Here is a 20,490-nt window from a genome sequence, read left to right as displayed (position 1 = left end):
TCGACACCAAAGACCTGCATGTCCAGGGATGAATAAAGTGGCCTATATATACCAGGTTTTCTCGTCTCTAAGCGAGTTCTGCAGGTTTGAACCAAATAATGTTCCGAGCTCTTTCAGGATTACTATATGTAGTTAAAGTACTTTATGGTGGTCACAGCAATATAAATATATGGTTGAGAGACCGTTCTGGATTTGCCAAAAGGTTAGCTGTGAGCATTTTGATTGCCTTTTCCTTGACGTATTAAGTACACTGACAGCCACACCATAGGTTACACATGCGCAATTCAAGCAACTGGCTCCAAGATTTGCCTCCGAACGGAAGAGAGAAGGAGCACTGAGTGAATGAGTGAGTGCTTGGGGTTTAACGTCGTACTGAACAATTTTTTCGTCATATGATAGGAATCCCTATGGTATATGTAATGTGCCTCTTTGTCGCAGGACAGATTTCCACCGCTCTTTTATCTAGTGCTGCTTCAATGAGACAAGTAAGACGCCTCGCCCGAGCCATTATACTGATACGGGTCAACCAGTCGTTGCACTATCCCAGAAGGAGCACTGATTAAGTGTAACTGCCATACAGACATTTTATGTCGTTGATGCACTATAAACACCACTGCTAGTTTGCACCTAGTTAAAATATATCAGAATTTTGTCTGTTTGGATAGCAATAAAAACATTTTTGCCCGTGTTACTTCCTACTCCCCCTGGAGGTTACCAAGGTAACAGGATGCTATGACTTTCCTTCCAGCAACCACACCTCAAAAAATGGTCGTTATGCTCGGTTGATTTTTTGATATGTTGCAGATAAAAGGACAAACTACAGGCAGTGGTATGCCATGGTAAGGGTATATAAATTTTTGAGGCAGAAGTTGACAAATTTACTACACAAAGAGCAAAGAAAATCAATGGATAACCAATACGAAAGTCGTCGCCACCTATACATCTGCTCATATTGATTTCCACGTAGCGACTGTTCCCCCGACACGGGATTTTGTTGTTATAGTCATTGCTCACAAATTCTACGCCCACTGTGAGTTTCGGGCCGCGTGCAAATATACATATTAAATAGAGAGGACCTTGCAAACAACATCAAGTGTGTCACACAACATACCAGCGGGTAAGTTTACCTCCGCGAATAATTCATCGCCCTGATGCTTATTCTGCAAATGAAATGATATGATTACGTGCTAGATTTGTTGTCATGATTTATATATAGGTGAAATATGGGATGTGCTTCTGTGAGAAAGGTGCTGTTTCACACAGTTATAGGTATCACTTTTGTTATTAAAAACACTTGTTACATACCAACATGTACGTCATGGACAAATTTGAAACATCTAGTTCAACTGCTCAGCCTGCCGTTGACGTCTAAAATTCATGAGCTCCGTTGAGTGAGTGAAAGAGAACGGTAGAATGTTTTTTCCCCACCTTTTCTTCATTTTTTGGGGTAGAATAGACTTGAACACCTTAATTTTCGTCTTGGCACCTGTTGTGTAATCAGATATCTCGTTGACTAGGTTCGAATCAAGGTATGGATGAGTTACGCAACAAACATCTTTGGTCGTCAATTTATTTTAGACACTCAAAAATGACCGTTTCTTTCTCTCATAAAAGGCAGCACAAATTTTATTTTGTATTTTATGGGCGAGCCGACTGTAAAAAAACCGAAGTAAAATAGAAATATCAGAAAATCGACTTCTATATTTTGTACAATCGTGTTTCTCTGATTAACCTGTGTTTCAAGCGTTTTCCGATCATGTAAATATGTCTTCAACAGGAAAAGTTGCCAGGATAGTCCACATTTTTCACAAATTATCCACGTGTTCGTATGATGTGATTCTGCATGTTGCGATTCGTCAACATCTGATCGTGCATTTTGCGACCCTTCATGATGCGATCCTGCATGTTGCGATTCGTGATAATGAGATCCCGTGTTGCGATTCGCCATGATCTGATCGTGCATTTTGTGACCCTTCATGATGCGATCCTGCATGTTGCGATTCGTCATGATGTGATCGTACATTTTGCGATTCTTCATGATGCGATCCTGCATGTTGCGATTCGTCATGATCTGATCGTGCATGATGCGTATCCCTCATGATGCGATTCTTCACGATGTTAATGTGCATGATGTGATCTGATATGTGGACGACAGTGTGAATGGTAAGAGAAAACAGAGTGAGGTGTCCATGAGCCTGTACCAGTCGTGAGTTGTCGCCACTCGATCCCCTGTAGGTCATTGAGGTCGCGTGCTCGAAGTCCGTTATTGGGCAAAGTCGGATATTTGTCAGGTACAGGGCGAAGGATCATGCATAAACCTGACCATGTCATGTAAGTCAAATATTCTAGAGTAGGGCGTAAAAGTCCCAAATATAGAAAGAAAACAAAAAGCACGGTAAATATTCTGCTATATTCTGGCTTATAAGCCCATTCCGGAAAAAGTCCCAGCAATTCTTCACCCTCCCCTACCAACCCTCAGTTCCACAGTCTACTAAATCGTCATATACGTAAAAATTATTGGCAGCTGTGGAAAGTATCTAAGAAAGAAAAAGAGGGATGTGGTAAAAAAAATACCCCAGATTGGTGCGTTATATGATCTAGATCACGTGTTAATAATTCAGGACCCGATGATATTTGACAAAGAAACACACTATATCCAGCAATCTTTAACTGAATTCAGGAAACATTAGATTTGTTCAGAAACTGATGAGTTTACATCTTCGTGTTCAGTCGACCCGAATCATATGGTGTGTTCAATTTCATCGTTCTGTTAGGACCCAATTAATCTTCAAGTAACGCGACGTGAAATGAATAAATGGTCTGTACGCATGAAAATCTTGGCAATGGCTTATATTGTTCATTTGAAAGGTTTCGGACAGGGTGTGAATATTTAACCCAGCAATCACCTGACGATGCATTTTTGCATTAACGGAGCGTGTGTGCATGGCTTTGTAAAAGTTACAGGTGCTCTTCTTCCTCTAACACGTCCCCTCACAGTATAATATAGGCATGCGCATGATTTTGTCAGTCGCAAGAATTTTATATTTGATTTAATGAATTAACATTTTTAGACCCTATTTGCCTAGATATTAAAATACTTGCGTCGTCTGCAGTAAAATTTATTGAATACCTGGAAACCTGCAGCCATGATGACTTTGTGGAATCTGATCCAGGTATATAGGTGACATTGGTTTGTTGTTGTTGTGTTGGCATGGTTTGCCTTGTCATGATCTGGTGCGTGTAGCCGAAGGAGAACGCTTGGGAATGTGAGTTTACTGTATATGGCTCCTCATGACGAGGTGTTTGTACATCTAGGGTCTTCCGCTCATGCGGAAGCTGTCTGAGTTGACACAGGAGCAAGATTTCTTGTGTTAGTCATCCTGCCGAGTATAGGCTCTATATAATATAGGTCTATAGACGTCGAACAGTGAGGGAACAGTATCCATCTACTCTGCTCTTGTAAACTGTGAGTTGATATACACGTGGTAGTTCTTTACAATTTTAGCCTTGTACATGTACATATTTTATGGGTAAACAGTGAGTTGATATATACGTGGTAGTTCTTTACAATTTAAGCGTTGTATATGTACATATTTTATGGGTAAACAACGAGTTGATATATACGTGGTCGTTCTCTACAATTTAAGCGTTGTATATGTACATATTTTATGGGTAAACAACGAGTTGATATATACGTGGTCGTTCTCTACAATTTAAGCGTTGTATATGTACATATTTTATGGGTAAACAGTGAGTTGATATATACGTGGTAGTTCTTTACAATTTAAGCGTTGTATATGTACATATTTTATGGGTAAACAACGAGTTGATATATACGTGGTCGTTCTCTACAATTTAAGCGTTGTATATGTACATATTTTATGGGTAAACAGTGAGTTGATATATACGTGGTAGTTCTCTACAATTTAAGCCTTGTACATGTACATATTTTATGGGTAAATAAAGAGTTGATATATAGGTGGTAGTTCTTTATTTTATTAAAACTTTTCTGTGAATATACTGACCATAGTGAGAACAATACGAACTAAACAGTGTTTTCTTCACAATAAGATAACACTCCTTTAATATATACATGTACACGTAAGTGAAACATTCAGCTTGTACGACGTTAGACTTCACTCAAAATAAAGAAAAAACAAACAAACAAACAAACAGGGTTTGAAATGAACCCTGTCCGACTGGTTACATGCAGGCCTATAACATATACATTTTACGGTACATGTGAATTCAACGGTTTTTGTGCAAATTCAGGTCTGTCTGAATAGATTTATAATTAGACCGGTATAGCAGGATCGAATCCCTTTTAACTGGAGAAGGCAATGCGAGGGCTGTATTTGCATGTACTGGCCTGATATGCAGATGAACGTGGAGATAAAGCAGCTGTAAAGAACAGTACACTTGCACTGAACCATTCAGGTTATATATGAGCCCTAATTATAAGTGAGGTGTAAATGTTAAACCTTACTCTCTTAAAAGTAATCTGTTAAATTAACAGAAATTCTGTTGTTTGAGTGATGCTAGAATATATTCTGTTTATTGTGAGAAATTATTCTGTTAGCATATACATTCTATTAATTTCACAGAAAGATTGCGTTAGAGTAACAGGATAATATGTTAAATATTACGCAGTATTATGTTTTAATAACAGAATACGCTATGTACGCTAGCAAGGTTCAAACACGATGCTTACGTTAGGACTACAACGCCATGGTTACACGTGTAATTGACATCAGAATAATCTTTAATGATGTGATGTTTTAACGATTTTTTCACTCATCAAAGATATCTACATTCATGCAGTATTGTCCCGTATTAAGCGTGCTGTAATTCTTCAATCTTTTGGCAAGTTTGCAAGGTGTTTATTCAAGTACATTCTGAATGCATTATTCTGTGTTGACCTAAAATTATACTTTTTGTCAAGTCCTGACGCTGGCCTATCCAACCATTGTGGTTTTGTCTCCAAAATGGAATTGAAAATATGGATAAATTGCACTGAAAGTTACTCTTTCATAAGCGAGTAGGTTGAGGAATCTGGGTATCTGAAAGTTTTTCTTCTTTTCACGATGCTTGTGAGAATGTTTACTCTGTGGGACATTCGTTGAAGAGAGTTGGTCTTGTCTGCTACGATATTGTGAGAAAGATTGTCAGCAACTTTCAAAGCTCACTATGGTTTTCCATGCAGGTACTCCTGTTCCTCCACCCACAATGCATTGACCGCCATCGTATAAGCTAGTGCATGAATCATTCTTGAGAATGCCGTTAACAATCAAATCAGTAAATAAATAAATAAATAAACAAATAAATAAATAACAAAAGAATATCATGCCTGGGTCAGCTAAGACAAATAATAAAAGGCACACTGAAGGACAGAGATCTTTCTTAGGGATCCAGCTTGACCACTATTGTAAGTCGCCTTAAGCATGTATTACCAAATTCTCCTTGCTTCCTTTCGATCCAGCCACGGGGATGCATGGACTTGTGTTTCTGGCGCTTCTCGCGTCTTTGTGTACAGCAGGCTATGGTACATCTGTCTCAGTTCACACCCAGACTGACACCGTAAGTAACGGTTGTTACTTTCGAAAGACAACATTCACTTTAGATCGGTAAATCGATAGTCACCAGGTTTGTCGGCCTGTCTGTCTGTCATTATGTCTGTCCGCGCTATTTTTCGTCATGTATAACATTTAAGAGTGTTAACTAAACCTTTGCACGTGTTTAGTATACTTGGACATGCTAGGATGTTTAGTAATGATTTGTCAATTTATCGTCAACTTAAATGGGTTTTATATGCATTTATTGGCAGATTTTACGTATTTCTCACAATACTCTACACAACGTTTTTGGTTATCCTGAACTGTATTTAAATGGTGTACATTTTTTTAATGATACTATGTATACATTTATTTATTTATTTATTTGATTGGTGTTTTAGGCCGTACTCAAGAATGTTTCACTTATATGACGGCGAGCAACATTATGGTGGAAGGAAATCGGACAGAACCCGGGCAAAACGCGCGATCATCATCCACACGTTGCTAACAGACCTCCTCGCATACGACAGGAGAGGGATTCCACTTGAACTCACAGCGATCGCATTGCTGAGAGGCTCCGTAGTAATTTGTGTTGTGCTAGGACGACAGCGAAAGTCGGCTACGATCTCCACTGTACACATAACAAATTGCATGTTCTCAATTTAAACCCAGAGATACCATAGCGTTATAGATGTATATTTGGCAGTGATGCTTTCAGAATTCTTGTTTACCTGCTGTTTCATTCCATTTGGTTGCAGAAGCCGTCAAAAACATGGCTGTTCTCAACGGATGCCAATCGCAAACCTTATTTTTTCGAGTGAGTATATATATATATATATATATATATATATATATATATATATATATATATATATATATATATATATATATATATACGTTAAATGATCAAACATGCAGCTGTTTTCATCAAGCTGATGAGACTGACAAAGGTAAGTATGCATGTGTGATATTTAATGACTTCCAGGTATGCTTGGGATTGTACGTAGTACTTAACAATTTTTAAGCTATATGACGACGAGGAGTCATTAGGGAAAGACTTTGTAGGCTGTGATTATAAATGTACGAGCGTGCTCTTGACCATGTGTCTAAAAAATTATTCAAAAAAATTTAAACAGGTACGGAAACAAAAGTGGTACCATGCAGCTTCTTACTTGTCAATACTCTCTTAAAACGACTGTGTTCAAATTTGAGAGAGATATTTTGCCCGTAGGGTTGAAAGTTGAATGTTACAGTTCTTTATCAGCCTTCTAGAAAGTAAATATATCTGTATGTTGTTCATTAGATGGTCTAATCATGTGAGAAAAAAGAAACTTGACATCCCTACTAGAATTACATATATATTAACTAAAAGGAGCAGACCAGGCGTCCCAAATTTTAGAAGAAACAGGGTACGGCACGTGTACCAGTGATACACAGTGCACAGATTGTGTTGCACAAATCACACAAATGGTGTACAGCTGCCACACAAAGGTGTATTTTGTCACAGTCATGGGTGACATCTTTCTCAGTCGCTTTTAGAGGGTATGTGAGATAGAAGCTCGTTGGTATAGGCCTAGGCATCATCAGATTTATATAATGTCATTGCATTAGTTTTTATTATACAAAACCCATTTTAAACGTATAAAATTTAATCGGTATCAGATCAGAACCAGTTTAAGTCTAAGCCAGTTGTAAAATGGCTAAAAGCGATTTTAAGACGGTTCATGCGTATTTCATGCATGCAGTTCACTAATACCCACGTTTAGCTTTCACACGAGCCACACCAATTAAACTGGCTGAAATTCACGTTGGGACTTAAACCAAATTCGCTCTGCTCGTGTAAACAGGGTGTTCAAGATACCCTAATATCCGAGCATTAAAACGTCCATATACAGGTATACAGACAAATATTATAAACATAAAACACTGTATGCATAGAACACTGTATGTAGTGACTTATGGGTACATTACGTGTATGCCTGACAACTTTATGTACGTATATGCTTGGGTTTAACGTCGTATATAATTTATACAGTCATATGACGACAAGGGTCATGTGTGTGTACATATACTGTGTCTTCTTGTGGCAGGGCGAGTCCATGTCGCCAGAGTGCTGCCACCACTGAAGTATCATGCCGAACACACCAGCCATGACACCTCAGTCACATTATACTAACACCCTACCCAGTCATATTATACTGACACCCCCACTCAGTCACATTGTACTGACACCGCACTCAGTCACATTATACTGACACCACACCCAGTCACATTATACTGACTCCACACCCAGTCACTTTATACTGACACCACACCCAGTCACATTATACTGACACCACACCCAGTCACATTATACTGACACACCACTCAGTGACAGTGTACTGACACCCCACTCAGTCACATTGTACTGACACCCCACTCAGTCACATTATACTGACACCGCACTCAGTCACATTATACTGACACCCACCCAGTCACAATATACTGACACCGGACCAACCAGTCCTGTTTTCTTGCTCTGATCTGCCGTTATAAAGATAAAGTGTTCCTGCATGAGTATTGCCTAAATCATTATATACAATATATGAATAAACATGTTCTGTAAACAGAGCAGGCATATATTTGACCGTTTTGCTCTCACCAATAGTGTAAGTTCAAGTCCAGCTCATGCTGGCTTCCTCTCCGGCCGTAGGGGGGAGGTCTGCCAGCAACGTGTGGATGGTCGTTGGTTTCCTCCGGGCTCTGTCCAGTTTTCTAACACCATAATGCTGGCTACTGCGTATAAGTGAAATATTTTTGGAATGAGTACAGCGTAAAACACCAATCAAAGAAATAAATAAATATATGAGCGTTAACAAGCCAGGCAGTCAATACGCCAGATGATTTATCGGATATGTAATCGGATGATTTATCGGATATGTATTATCAGCGGAACAGTGGTGTGCCCCGAGGTTTGCCTGGTCTCATCCCCGCTTAAAGTTAAGTGTTATTTAACACATAATCATAATGAATGATCAATACTAGGTGTCTAAATTACTTATTTACGATCGTGGCAGAGTTGTTATAAAGGCGCATGTTTTTCAGGCACTAAAACACATGAGGTACAGGTTCATTCCCGGCCTTGGACAGGGAATTTGTAGATTTCCCTGCGCTCACTGTTCGTGAGACCTTCATGACAGTTAGTGGTCGACTACGCTCGTATGACCGTTCGCGCATGCAGTTTGACCAATCTAATTAAAATTCAATCGTATGTATATTGCTGCGCTTACAACGTCTGCGGTAAATGTAGGTCGCACAGCAAATTCCCAGAGCATTGGTGCCAACTTTTGGTAAAGCATAGCCGCCGAGCTGTTACTTGGCCCGGGCTTCACAACTCGTGTCCGTGACTGTTGCCTTGTTGCGCGCGTCTGTGATTGGCTAAAAGGGACACACCCCATGAACGCGGCGGGGATTGAAAGTGTGTTAGATCGTTGCTAGCGAGGCGATATAGATACGACCTAATTTTAATAAAATTGGCAGCTTAACGCTCATTGAAGACCGTTTACGCGTACGTCACACATGGGAAAGCTCGTTAGTGACTTGCCAGAGGTTTACTTTGTGCATTCCGGTTTCCACCACTCATAAAACTAACATTCTACCTGTAAGTGAAAAATCTTGATTATTTGTTAAATCGTAAGTGAAATTAATTAATAAAAATATTAACATAGGCCTACTCTGAAAAGCTTGCACACTTTATTTCTTAATTTAGCATTAGCATTTATTTATTTATGTTAAGGTCTCAAGGCTTCGCGATCAATGAGAACGGGGGACAAAGGCAAATGCATGTATGTGTCACAATCACGTTACGTATTGTTGCCACTACATACATTCATTACATCTTATCTAGAATCTTTTAAATGTATTTTTATTTTTCATCTCTAGGGACAAGAAAGGTGTGCTCCAGGGTTTTACCGTGGACTTGGTCAATAAAGGTAGGATTGTATGTTCATGTAAATAAGAAGGACTTTCCACGCATACGGGCGCACTCTTTACACTAGAAGTGTCCTGACGGTGGAATTGTCCAGGTGACTGTGGAATTGTCCCGACGGCTGTGGATTTGTCCCGGTGACTGTGGAGCTGTCGTAGCGACTGTGGAATTGTCCCGGCCTCTGTGGAATTGTTCCGGCCTCTGTGGAATTGTCCAAACGACTGTGGAATTGCTCTAGCTACTGTGAATTGTCCGGCGACTGTGGAATTGTCCTAGCGACTGTGGAATTGTCCTAACGATTGTGGAATTGTCCCGGCGACTGTGACATGGTTATAATGACTGTGGAATAGTCCCGACGACTGTGAAATTGTCTTGACGAGTGTGGAATTGTCCCAATGACTGTGAAATTGTCCCAGCGACTGTGGAATTGTCCAGATGGCTGTGGAATTGTCCTAACGACCGTGGAATTGTCCCAACGACTGTGAAATAGTCATGACGACTGTGGAATTGACCCGACGACTGTGGAATTGACCCAACGACTGTTTAATTGTCCTAACGACTGTGGAATTGTCCCAACGACTGTGAAATGGTCATGACGACTGTGGAATTGGCCCAAGGGCTGTGGAATTGTCCTAACGATTGTGGAATTGTCCCAGCGGCTGTGAAATGGTTATAACGACAGTGGAATTGATGTCCAGACGACTTTGGAATTGCCCCAACGATTGTTGAATTATCCCAACGACTGTGGAATTGACCTGACGACTGTGAAATTGACCCAATGACTGTTTAATTGTCCTAACGACTGTGGAATTGTTCTAACGACTGTGAAATGGTCATGACGACTGTGGAATTGGCCCAACGACTGTGGAATTGTCCTAACGATTGTGGAATAGTCCCGACGACTGTGGAATTGTCTTGACGAGTGTGGAATTGTCCCAATGACTGTGAAATTGTCCCAGCGACTGTGGAATTGTCCAGATGGCTGTGGAATTGTCCTAACGACCGTGGAATTGTCCTAACGACCGTGGAATTGTCCCAACGACTGTGAAATAGTCATGACGACTGTGGAATTGACCCGACGACTGTGGAATTGACCCAACGACTGTTTAATTGTCCTAACGACTGTGGAATTGTCCCAACGACTGTGAAATGGTCATGACGACTGTGGAATTGGCCCAAGGGCTGTGGAATTGTCCTAACGATTGTGGAATTGTCCCAGCGGCTGTGAAATGGTTATAACGACAGTGGAATTGATGTCCAGACGACTTTGGAATTGCCCCAACGATTGTTGAATTATCCCAACGACTGTGGAATTGACCTGACGACTGTGAAATTGACCCAATGACTGTTTAATTGTCCTAACGACTGTGGAATTGTTCTAACGACTGTGAAATGGTCATGACGACTGTGGAATTGGCCCAACGACTGTGGAATTGTCCTAACGATTGTGGAATAGTCCCGACGACTGTGGAATTGTCTTGACGAGTGTGGAATTGTCCCAATGACTGTGAAATTGTCCCAGCGACTGTGGAATTGTCCAGATGGCTGTGGAATTGTCCTAACGACCGTGGAATTGTCCTAACGACCGTGGAATTGTCCCAACGACTGTGAAATAGTCATGACGACTGTGGAATTGACCCGACGACTGTGGAATTGACCCAACGACTGTTTAATTGTCCTAACGACTGTGGAATTGTCCTAACGACTGTGGAATTGTCCCAAGGACTGTGGAATTGGCCCAACGACTGTGGAATTGGCCTAACGATTGTGGAATTGTCCCGGCGACTGTGAAATGGTTATAACGACTGTGGAATTGTCCCAACGACTGTGGAATTGTCTTGACGAGTGTGGAATTGTCCCAATGACTGTGAAATTTTCCAACGACTGTGAAATGGTCATGACGGCTGTGGAATTGTTCAGGTGGCTGTGGAATTGTCCCAACGACTGTGGAATTGACCGAACGAATGTTTAATTGTCCTAACGACTGTGGAATTGTCCAAACGACTGTGAAATGGTCATGACGACTGTGGAATTGACCCGACGACTGTGGAATTGACCCAACGACTGCTTAATTGTCCTAGCGACTGTGGAATTGTCCCAACGACTGTGAAATTGTCATGACGACTGTGGAATTGGCCCAACGCATGTGAAATTGTCCTAACGACTGTGCAATGGACCCAACGACTCTTTAATTGTCCCAGCGACTGTGGAATTGTTCAGATGGCTGTGCAATTGTCCGAACGACCGTGGAATTGTTCCGACGACTGTGAAATTCGCCTGACGAGTGCGGAATTGTTCCAACGACTGTGAAATTGTCCCGACGGTTGTGGAATTGTCCTAACGACCGTGGAATTGCCCCAACGACTGTGAAATGGTCATAACGACTGTGGAATTGTCCCAATGACTGTGAAATTGTCCTGACGAGTTTGGAATTGTCCCAACGACTGTTGAATTGTCCCAACGACCGTGGACTTGTCTAGCCGTTGTCCAGACGATTGTTGAATATTCTTGAGTACGGCGAATAAATAAATAAATAAATAAAATGTCTTTTTGAAATGTATTGAACAAAGGTCCCACATTTATACCAGGTGGTCATATTCGTACTAATGAGATCTCCGGTATAAATTTAACGAATGATCTGATGTATGAAGGAAAAAAAACGGATATTTCACTCAAAATTGTATTATATTCCGTTATTTTAACTGACTCGTGTTTAGTGGGATACTTGAAGTTCATCAATATAACACCTGTGTGCTTATATATGTACGACTCAAAAGCAACCTTTGCGTCGCAGTGTGCAGCGTCGCTGGGGAGAAGTGTGCGTTTACCGTGAATCCTTTTGTGGAGTGTGTACGGACCATAAACAACCGCTTCTATCCGGGCAGAGGTGAGTGCCTTGTGGACAAATGCTTGTTCGCAATAGTACATGTGTCTACTATTAAAAAAACAATCTGTTGCATGCAACAGAAAGTCTGTTAGCTTACTTATACTAGAATATATTCTGTTATTGCAGCAGATTTTTGTGTTAAACACATTGATTGCATTAGAACAACGTACAGGATATTCCTTTGAACATGGCACAGTATTACATATCATAATAATAGAATACATTGTAACATCACTCAGACAACCGAGTTTCTGTTAAAATTAACACATTAGTTTTTGAGTGTACCTGTGTTACCTGGACCAGTATAAGAAAGACCGGTATCTTTGTTTCCATATTCTGTTATCGTTCGTTTACAATTATTGCGTGTGTGGTGCAGATGGAAGCGATTTGGAGTACAGAGAACCTGACAAGTCATTAGAGAGGCTTGAATTTTTAAAAACCATTATACACTATAAATCATTTACCACTAAACCCTGTATTGGTGGAGAGGCCACTGTTTGCCTCAGGCGGTTAAAACACCGGCTCGCTGCTGCTGTCAGATCATCGACCAGGCCACACGTTCGAACCCATTTCTCGCTGGTGCAGCTGCGGTGTTAAGCCAAGAGATTTGTCTAGTACTTACATGGTACTGGGCGATGGTTTCCTACAGGCTCTACGATTTCCTCCACCAATGCACCTGTCCGCCGCCATACAAGTGCAGAATTCTTGAGTGGGGCGTTTAACACCGATGAAATAATAATAATAATAACAAAAGTAATATTGGTCGGGATTCTTTGATTACTTGAATGAATATGATGGTTATAATTTTACACCCAACATTTTGATATCTATGCTTAGGTCATCATTGATAATTAATCATACTTTTTCATGATAAAATATTGATCGCGATCGTTTTATTACGGCCATCATCATAAGATACTGCTAATTAAAGGTTTGATAGAGATCTTTGTAATCCGTGGTCAGTAGGCGCGGAATCGCGGGGGGGGGGGGGGAGTGGGGAGATGGTGGTGGTGCTGAGGGAACTTTTTTGAAAAGCATGCAACCAATTTTACTAGGCAAGCACTTGTACCCTCGCCTAATTTGAAACCGACCCTCAACCACTGCTCATACAAACACTTGAGAACTGGTTCCGCTGTCCATGACGATTGTCCCCGTATTCATGTGCAGGGATTATGGCAGGTTGGTTTGACGCCTGTCCGGGCTACCTGGACACTGCAGAACGTTTGAACGCCGTGGACTTCACTCAGGCCTTTACCAGCAGCTCCGCCAGGTTCCAGGTTCTTCCGGGAAACCCGCGAGAATTTCACCCGGCGAACGTCACTGGGTCAACCATCAGTGAGTATACATGAACGAACGTTACTGGGTGAAGCAGCAGTGAGTATACATGAAATAAAGTTACTGCGGCCAACCATCAGTGAGAAGAAATGAAGAAACATTACTGGGTCAAACATCAGTGCGCAGACACGAACAAACGTTATTGGGTCAAGCTTCAGTGAGTATACCTGAATGAACGTTACTGGGTCACCATAAGTGAGTATACATGAAATAACGTTACTGGGGTCAACCATCAGTGAGCGTACATAAACAAACGTTACTTGGTCAACCGTCAGTGAGTATACATGAACGAAAGTTATTGGATCAACCATCAGCGAGCATACATGAATGGACGTTACTGGGACAAGGATCAGTGAGTACACATAAACTAATGTTACTAGGTCAACCATCAGTGAGTATACATGAACGAACGTTACCGGGTCAACCATACATGAACTAGCGTTATCTGAACAACGATCAGTGAGTATAATTCAATGGACGTTACTAGGACAATTATCAGTGAGCATACATGAATGGACGTTACTGGGACAAGGATCAGTGAGTACACATGAACTAATGTTACTAGGTCAACCATTAGTGAGTATACATGAACTAAAGTTACTGGGGCAACCATCAGTAAGTATACATGAACGTTACCGTGTCAACGTTCAGATGTGACTGGGTGACATCGTCCCTGGTGTCAGTGTACTGTGATTGGATGACATCGTGTCTGGTGTCGGTATAATGTGACCAGGTGACATCGTGTCCGGTGTCAGTATAATGTGACAGGGTGACATCGTGTCTGGTGTCAGTATACTGTGACTGGGTGACATCGTGTCCGGTGTCAATATAGTGTGACATTGTGTCTGGTGTCAGTGTAATGTGACTGGGTGACATCGTGTCTGGTGTCAGTATAATGTGACTGGGTGGCATAGTGCCTGCTGTCAGTATAATGTGACTGTGTGACATCGTGTCTGGTGTCAGTATAATGTGACTGGGTGACGTGGGACGGTCTGCAGCAACCTGTGGATGGTCGTGGGTTTTTCGCCTGGCTCTGTTGGGTTTCCTCCCAACATAATGCTGATCGCCGTAGTATAAGTGAAATATTCTTGAGTCCGGCATAAAACTCCAATCAAATAAATAAATCAATTATACGTGACTGAAATAATGTTGAAATAATATATAAACCCTAGTCAAACAATGAAACTCTTGTAAGTAGATATCACTGTATATAGGCAACACCAAGTCTATATATATATACAAGTTTATTTATCAGCGGCCGTTATCAGTATTTCTCTTTGACAGCATTCTTGAATGGTGCTGCAACGGGAGCTCAATGTCTGACCCGTCTCGGCAAGACAGGAGCCCGATTTGTTGTGGCTAGTGGTATAGAAGAAGCGAAAGATCTGCTTACAAACGGAACGGTAAGATGCCACCGAATATGGAAATCAGAACTGTAATACATCCTTAATATAACGGTGTAAGGTTACAAATGATTGATTGGTTGGTGTATATGACTACTGAAATATATTTCTTGTATACGTGACGGCGGTCATTTCTATGGGTGGAGAAAACTTTTGTGCGGAGTAATTAAAACCGCTCGTGTTTTGGGCAAATATTTGACGAACTTTCTGTGCGTATGACGTATGATGGTGGTGTATCGCTATATCGTGGAAGGCAGGTGATCCCCAGTATTTCATGTAAGACAACTTAATATTATTAATAATAATATTAATTAATACTATATTATTTAACAGAACAGCCTGATGCAGTATCCGAATACATTCTAGCATCACATAAACAGACTTGTTTTTAATTGCACAATAAAATTCTGAGTGTAATACCACACTGATGTAATAATACATAGCTTTATAGATAATCATTAGATATGATATTTATTTATATACCTGAAAGATAGAATATTTTACATATTTGCCCGACAGGCTGATGCCCTGTTTTCCCCTCGCTCCTCCATCCCTGGATTCGACACACTACCTGACAGACTTCAATGTGGGCGGACTGGAAGCGCGGTTCTAGTGAAGAAAGGCAGCCCTATCCCAGACTGGTGGAACCCGGCATTCGACCTGTTCCGTGCAACGGGAGGTTACAAGGACCTGTGTGACAAATCGGCGACAAAATACGGAGGTACACTGAAAAAAAAATTAATATGTTAATTTTAACAGAAAATCTGTTGTCTGAGTGATGCTAGAATGTAATCTTATTTTGCAGCAGATTGTTCTAAATATGACACACATATTCTATTAATCCAATATAAACATTCTATTAGGCGAACAGGATATTACCGTGAATAGGACAGAATATATGTGTTACGATAACAGGATAATTCTACCATCACTCAGACAACAGACATTCGGAAGTCAAGTGACCCCGAGATCAAACCCGGGTACTAAAGAATTTAAAAATGGTACTTGCTGCTGTCTCGCTTGGCACTCAGCAGAGAGAGGTCAGAACAAGGAAACGACTGGTTGGCCTGGAGGACATAGAAATGTCCCGGCCGAAAAAAACCCGCGGACAAAAGCCCAGCTGACAAAACCACCGGCGGAGCGAAGGCCCTCGATCAGTATTTAGTGTTTATGGTAAATGACATAAGTTGTTTGAGAAAACTTGAAACATTAGTGACGCTTCACATTTCAATACATGTTTGCAATCTATAGAACCCTTCTTGCTCGCTCAATCTCCATGTATTCTAACCGTTTTTGACCACAACGGAAAGAGCTATATATCTCTCAGCGGTATACAGAATGCTCGACCTACATTCCAGGCTTAACTGAAAGCTGAAGAAGTCTACAAGTATGGTAAACAATTGCTGTATTGTGGCTTGTCTCAGATTGTTCCTATCCCGGAAAATTTACGTGCTATAGCCTAACACCTCTAAAGAGAATGGTTGATTCCAAATGCTTATAGTAGTGATGGTTTCAACCTCAGAAAACAAAAGAAACAGAACGTGCCTGTTTCATTCTTTCAGAGTGTAGATGTTCAAATATATGCAGCCAACAATCATTTTACTGATTTTGGGGAATAATGTAAAAATTGTAATTTACGCAATTAGTACAGAATACTTCTGATTTAACGTTAAGATTACCGATTGGTTTCATTTGTCATATACATGCATGTAGGGGCCTCCGTGGCTCAGTCGGTAAGCGCGTTAGCGCAGCGTAATGACCCAGGAGTCTCTCACCAATGCGGTCGCTGTGAGTTCAAGTCCATCTCATGCTGGCTTCCTCTCCAGCCGTACGTGGGAAGGTTTTCCAGCAACCTGCGGATGGTCGTGGGTATCCCCCGGGCTCTGCCCGGTTTCCTCCCACCATAATGCTGGTCGCCGTCGTTTAAGTGAAATATTCTTGAGTACGGCGTAAAACACCAATCAAATAAATAAATAAATATACATGCATGTATAGGGCATATAAAATAGAAAAAAAAATACACAGTAACCTATAAAAATTAATTATTTTTTATTCCTTTTTAAGAGTATTCAAAAATAATATTTGTATTGTGAACTATAATATGATTTGTTTTTGTATTCCTAAATAATCAAAATTTTTAAATACATTTGTTATAGTGAACACATACAGTTGCAGAAGATGCCTGTAAACTGACTCAAACTACATACCTTACGGCAGCTACGAGGTGATACTGTGAATCGCAGTAAGCTATAACCTGTTTGCCATGCTGAAATACTTCAGCCAAACAAACTGAGTGTAGCGGTAGAATAAACTTATATTTGCTCGACAAAAAACATTCGCGATAATAATATCACAGACATCAGAGGTAGTCATTTTTGGCGATATTGTTTTGAAAACGTACCTATACAACGCTTATATGAGAGGAAAGCCGAGTGAGTGGAATACGCTTTGAAGACATTTTTTTTAGATCACATTAAGTCACATTATATGAATTCGCGACAACAAATATTTAACATCATGTTTGTAAGATTGTCAGATATATGTTGTCGGTTAATTAAGACTACGGGCCTTTTATCTGCCGGGTTTTTTGTCCACAGGGCTTTTGTCCACGGGGCTTTTGTCCTGGATTCGGTTGGCCTGGTGTCAGTATAATGTGACTGGGTAGGGTGTCATGTCTGGTATCTTGTGTATGATGCTTCAGTGGTGACACACTTTGGCGGCATGGACTCGACCTGTCACAAGAAGACACTGTATACCATAAACACATACTCATTGAATCCTGGTTGTCATATGACTGAAAAATTGTTAAGTACGACGTTAAACCGCAAGCATACATACACGCATATATACAACAGACATTCTGATAAAACAGATTAATTTTTTGAGTATACTGTACTGTTAACCGGCAAACATATAAAATACTCCGCCTCTGCTCACTGCATTGGGATAAGCTTATAAAACCAGCAGCCCGCTCTACATATATACACATATACATGTGGTTATAGAAGAGCGCGTGAGGAGGCCGCTGGATTATATTCGCGTAAAGCATTGTTTCTTTAAAGTAAGGTTGTAAGATCGAGTCCAGCTCTGGCAGTTTTGGATCAGTATATAATTATCTGATACATGTATACCTGGTGGATATCGATGGTTTCTGTGTACTTTTAATTCTGCTTCGTTGAGTGAATTGTATTGAGTGAAATGCTTTTGAGTATGACGTTCAATTGCAATGAACCCCTGTTATTCGACCGAGTCTTCACATATTTAACTCTTTATATTTTCAATGTTTTTAATCAGCGGGGTTTGATTAATGGTGCAATTAACTCAGTTTCTTTCCTTGTTCACTTACAGTGCCTGTCAAGAACTGCTTTCAAGATGCAACGCGACACTAGAGCCAATATCCACAGACAGCACCGTGGACAGCATCATGGATTGGCCTACTTGAATAAACTTCGTAACAACATTAATGATTCTCCATAAACATCGGGTTCGAATCCAGCTTTTAGCACTGGTTGATCGGTATTTTGACTTTGTCAGGTTTACACATACGTGCGTGGGTGGATTTGCTCCCGTTGCCTCCACCCAATAACCCTGACTGCCATCTTATACATGAAAAATTGCTGAAAACAGCGTTGAACACGAAATAAATAGTAATAAAAACGTGATACCGTTATTTTGTTTCTCTCCATACAGACTAATTGCGATGTCCTTAATTTATTTAGGTATAAAGGCTCATGTAAAGAATTTTATTTCTGGTTCTATCATTTGCATAGTTTTGCCACACTGCTGATGACACCAGACTGAACACCTGATTTCATTGTCAAAGTACAGATACACAATAAACGAATACTTATACCTGTACTTTTCATTAATGAGCAGCACTCTTTGGAAAACCCACACACAAGTACATATCCGTTGTACTTCATTCTACGTCTCCGTTTATCAGCTGCGGCGGCGTAGTATTTGGATGGATGATCTGTCTCCCAGACGGTAGATCCTGCGTTGAATCCAGTTATATCCACATGCCTTCTGCCTCGTGTGATGCTCAACTTAAAAAATAAAGGCCAAATATTGGTCGAGACCGGTGCAAGCATAATGCAGCTAGGTATGAGATCGTGTCTGGTGTCTCCGACATGGCGCTCCAGTGAGGCAACACTATAAATATGTCGTACTTCAGTCCGGCCTTCTACAAGGAGACACCGTGGTGGTATTACCGAAATAATGTTGAAAGCGACTTCAAACCTACTAACAAACATCTACTTTTGAAAATTTCCACTGAACCTCCTCTTTAAAGAAGTTATACCTTTTGGCATAAAACCCATATTCGGTAACGAAGAACGGCTCAAATTACTGCCTTTCAGTAAGTATCAGGCTTGTATGTGTACTATTAATAATAATTTCAAGTTATAATATGACACTTTCTTACCGATTTGAAAGGTTAACGCGTGCACAGACTATAAAAAAACATAACATAAATTCGATTGGAATTGTGCTGATCGATGTTTTGCCAAAGAGCTCTGGTATAGCCTCTTCAATGTCGGAACATTTTCCAAAAGTTTATCGGGTATAAGAAAGTGTTGGCTCAACCTTTATTATCTGATTTGATTTGTGTTTTATATACGTACTCAATTAAGAATATTTCACTTCATAGTGGTAGGAAACCAGGCACAGCCCGGGAGAAACCCACGTTCATTCGCAAGTTGTTGGCACACCTCACGTACGACGGGAGAGGAAGCCAGCATGTGTGTTGTTGAACAGTCCTTTCGCCATCTGCTTTCCTGCTTGAGGGCATTTTTGAGATCCCATTAACGATGTTGTGCCAGTGACAGTAGGAGAGTCCTGTTACCATCGTCTGTACAGTGCTGTCACACTGCATTATTTAGGTCCTGTTACGGACGTGGTCCCAGTAGGAGAGTGATATTGCCACCATCTGCACAGTGCTGCCTCACTGCCTTATTTAGGTCCTGTTACGGACGTGGTCCCTGTAGGTTATCTGCCATTATCCCTGCCATCATCTGTACAGTGCTGCCTCACTGCTTTATTTATAGGTCCTGTTACGGACGTGGTCCCTGCAGGAGTCATATTGCCATCATCCGTACAGTTCTGCATCACTGCACTATTTAGGCTGTTACGGTTGTGGTCCCTGTAGGAGAGTAATATTGCCATCATTTGTACAGTTTTGCCCCATTGCATTATTATGTTGCGGACGTGGCTATGACCATCATCTGCACACTGCAGCAATATAGAGTCACTGGTATGAACTGGCCCCAACAGCTGGCTACCCAACAGAGACATTTTTGTGTTGATTTCTCCCTAACCCCCTGCAATCTGAGCAATGGCAAGCAGTAC

General features: G+C 40.9%; 1 protein-coding gene across 1 annotated transcript; it reads left to right on the top strand.

Moving 5' to 3' along the window:
• The first annotated feature begins 3,393 nt into the window (after positions 1–3,393).
• LOC135471906 (uncharacterized) lies at positions 3,394–18,776 on the top strand. The gene is made up of 9 exons (XM_064751331.1): positions 3,394–3,466; positions 5,480–5,577; positions 6,311–6,369; positions 9,474–9,523; positions 12,314–12,406; positions 13,574–13,741; positions 15,026–15,144; positions 15,664–15,865; positions 18,493–18,776. Exons 2-9 carry the CDS (start codon positions 5,488–5,490, stop codon positions 18,531–18,533), a joined length of 822 nt encoding a protein of 273 aa, XP_064607401.1. The 5' UTR covers positions 3,394–3,466; positions 5,480–5,487; the 3' UTR covers positions 18,534–18,776.
• Positions 18,777–20,490: the final 1,714 nt, after the last annotated feature.

Source organism: Liolophura sinensis, chromosome 7 (genome assembly GCF_032854445.1).
Source record: "Liolophura sinensis isolate JHLJ2023 chromosome 7, CUHK_Ljap_v2, whole genome shotgun sequence".
Taxonomy (NCBI): Eukaryota; Metazoa; Mollusca; class Polyplacophora; order Chitonida; family Chitonidae; genus Liolophura; species Liolophura sinensis.
This window is presented reverse-complemented; position numbering and strand designations above follow the sequence as displayed.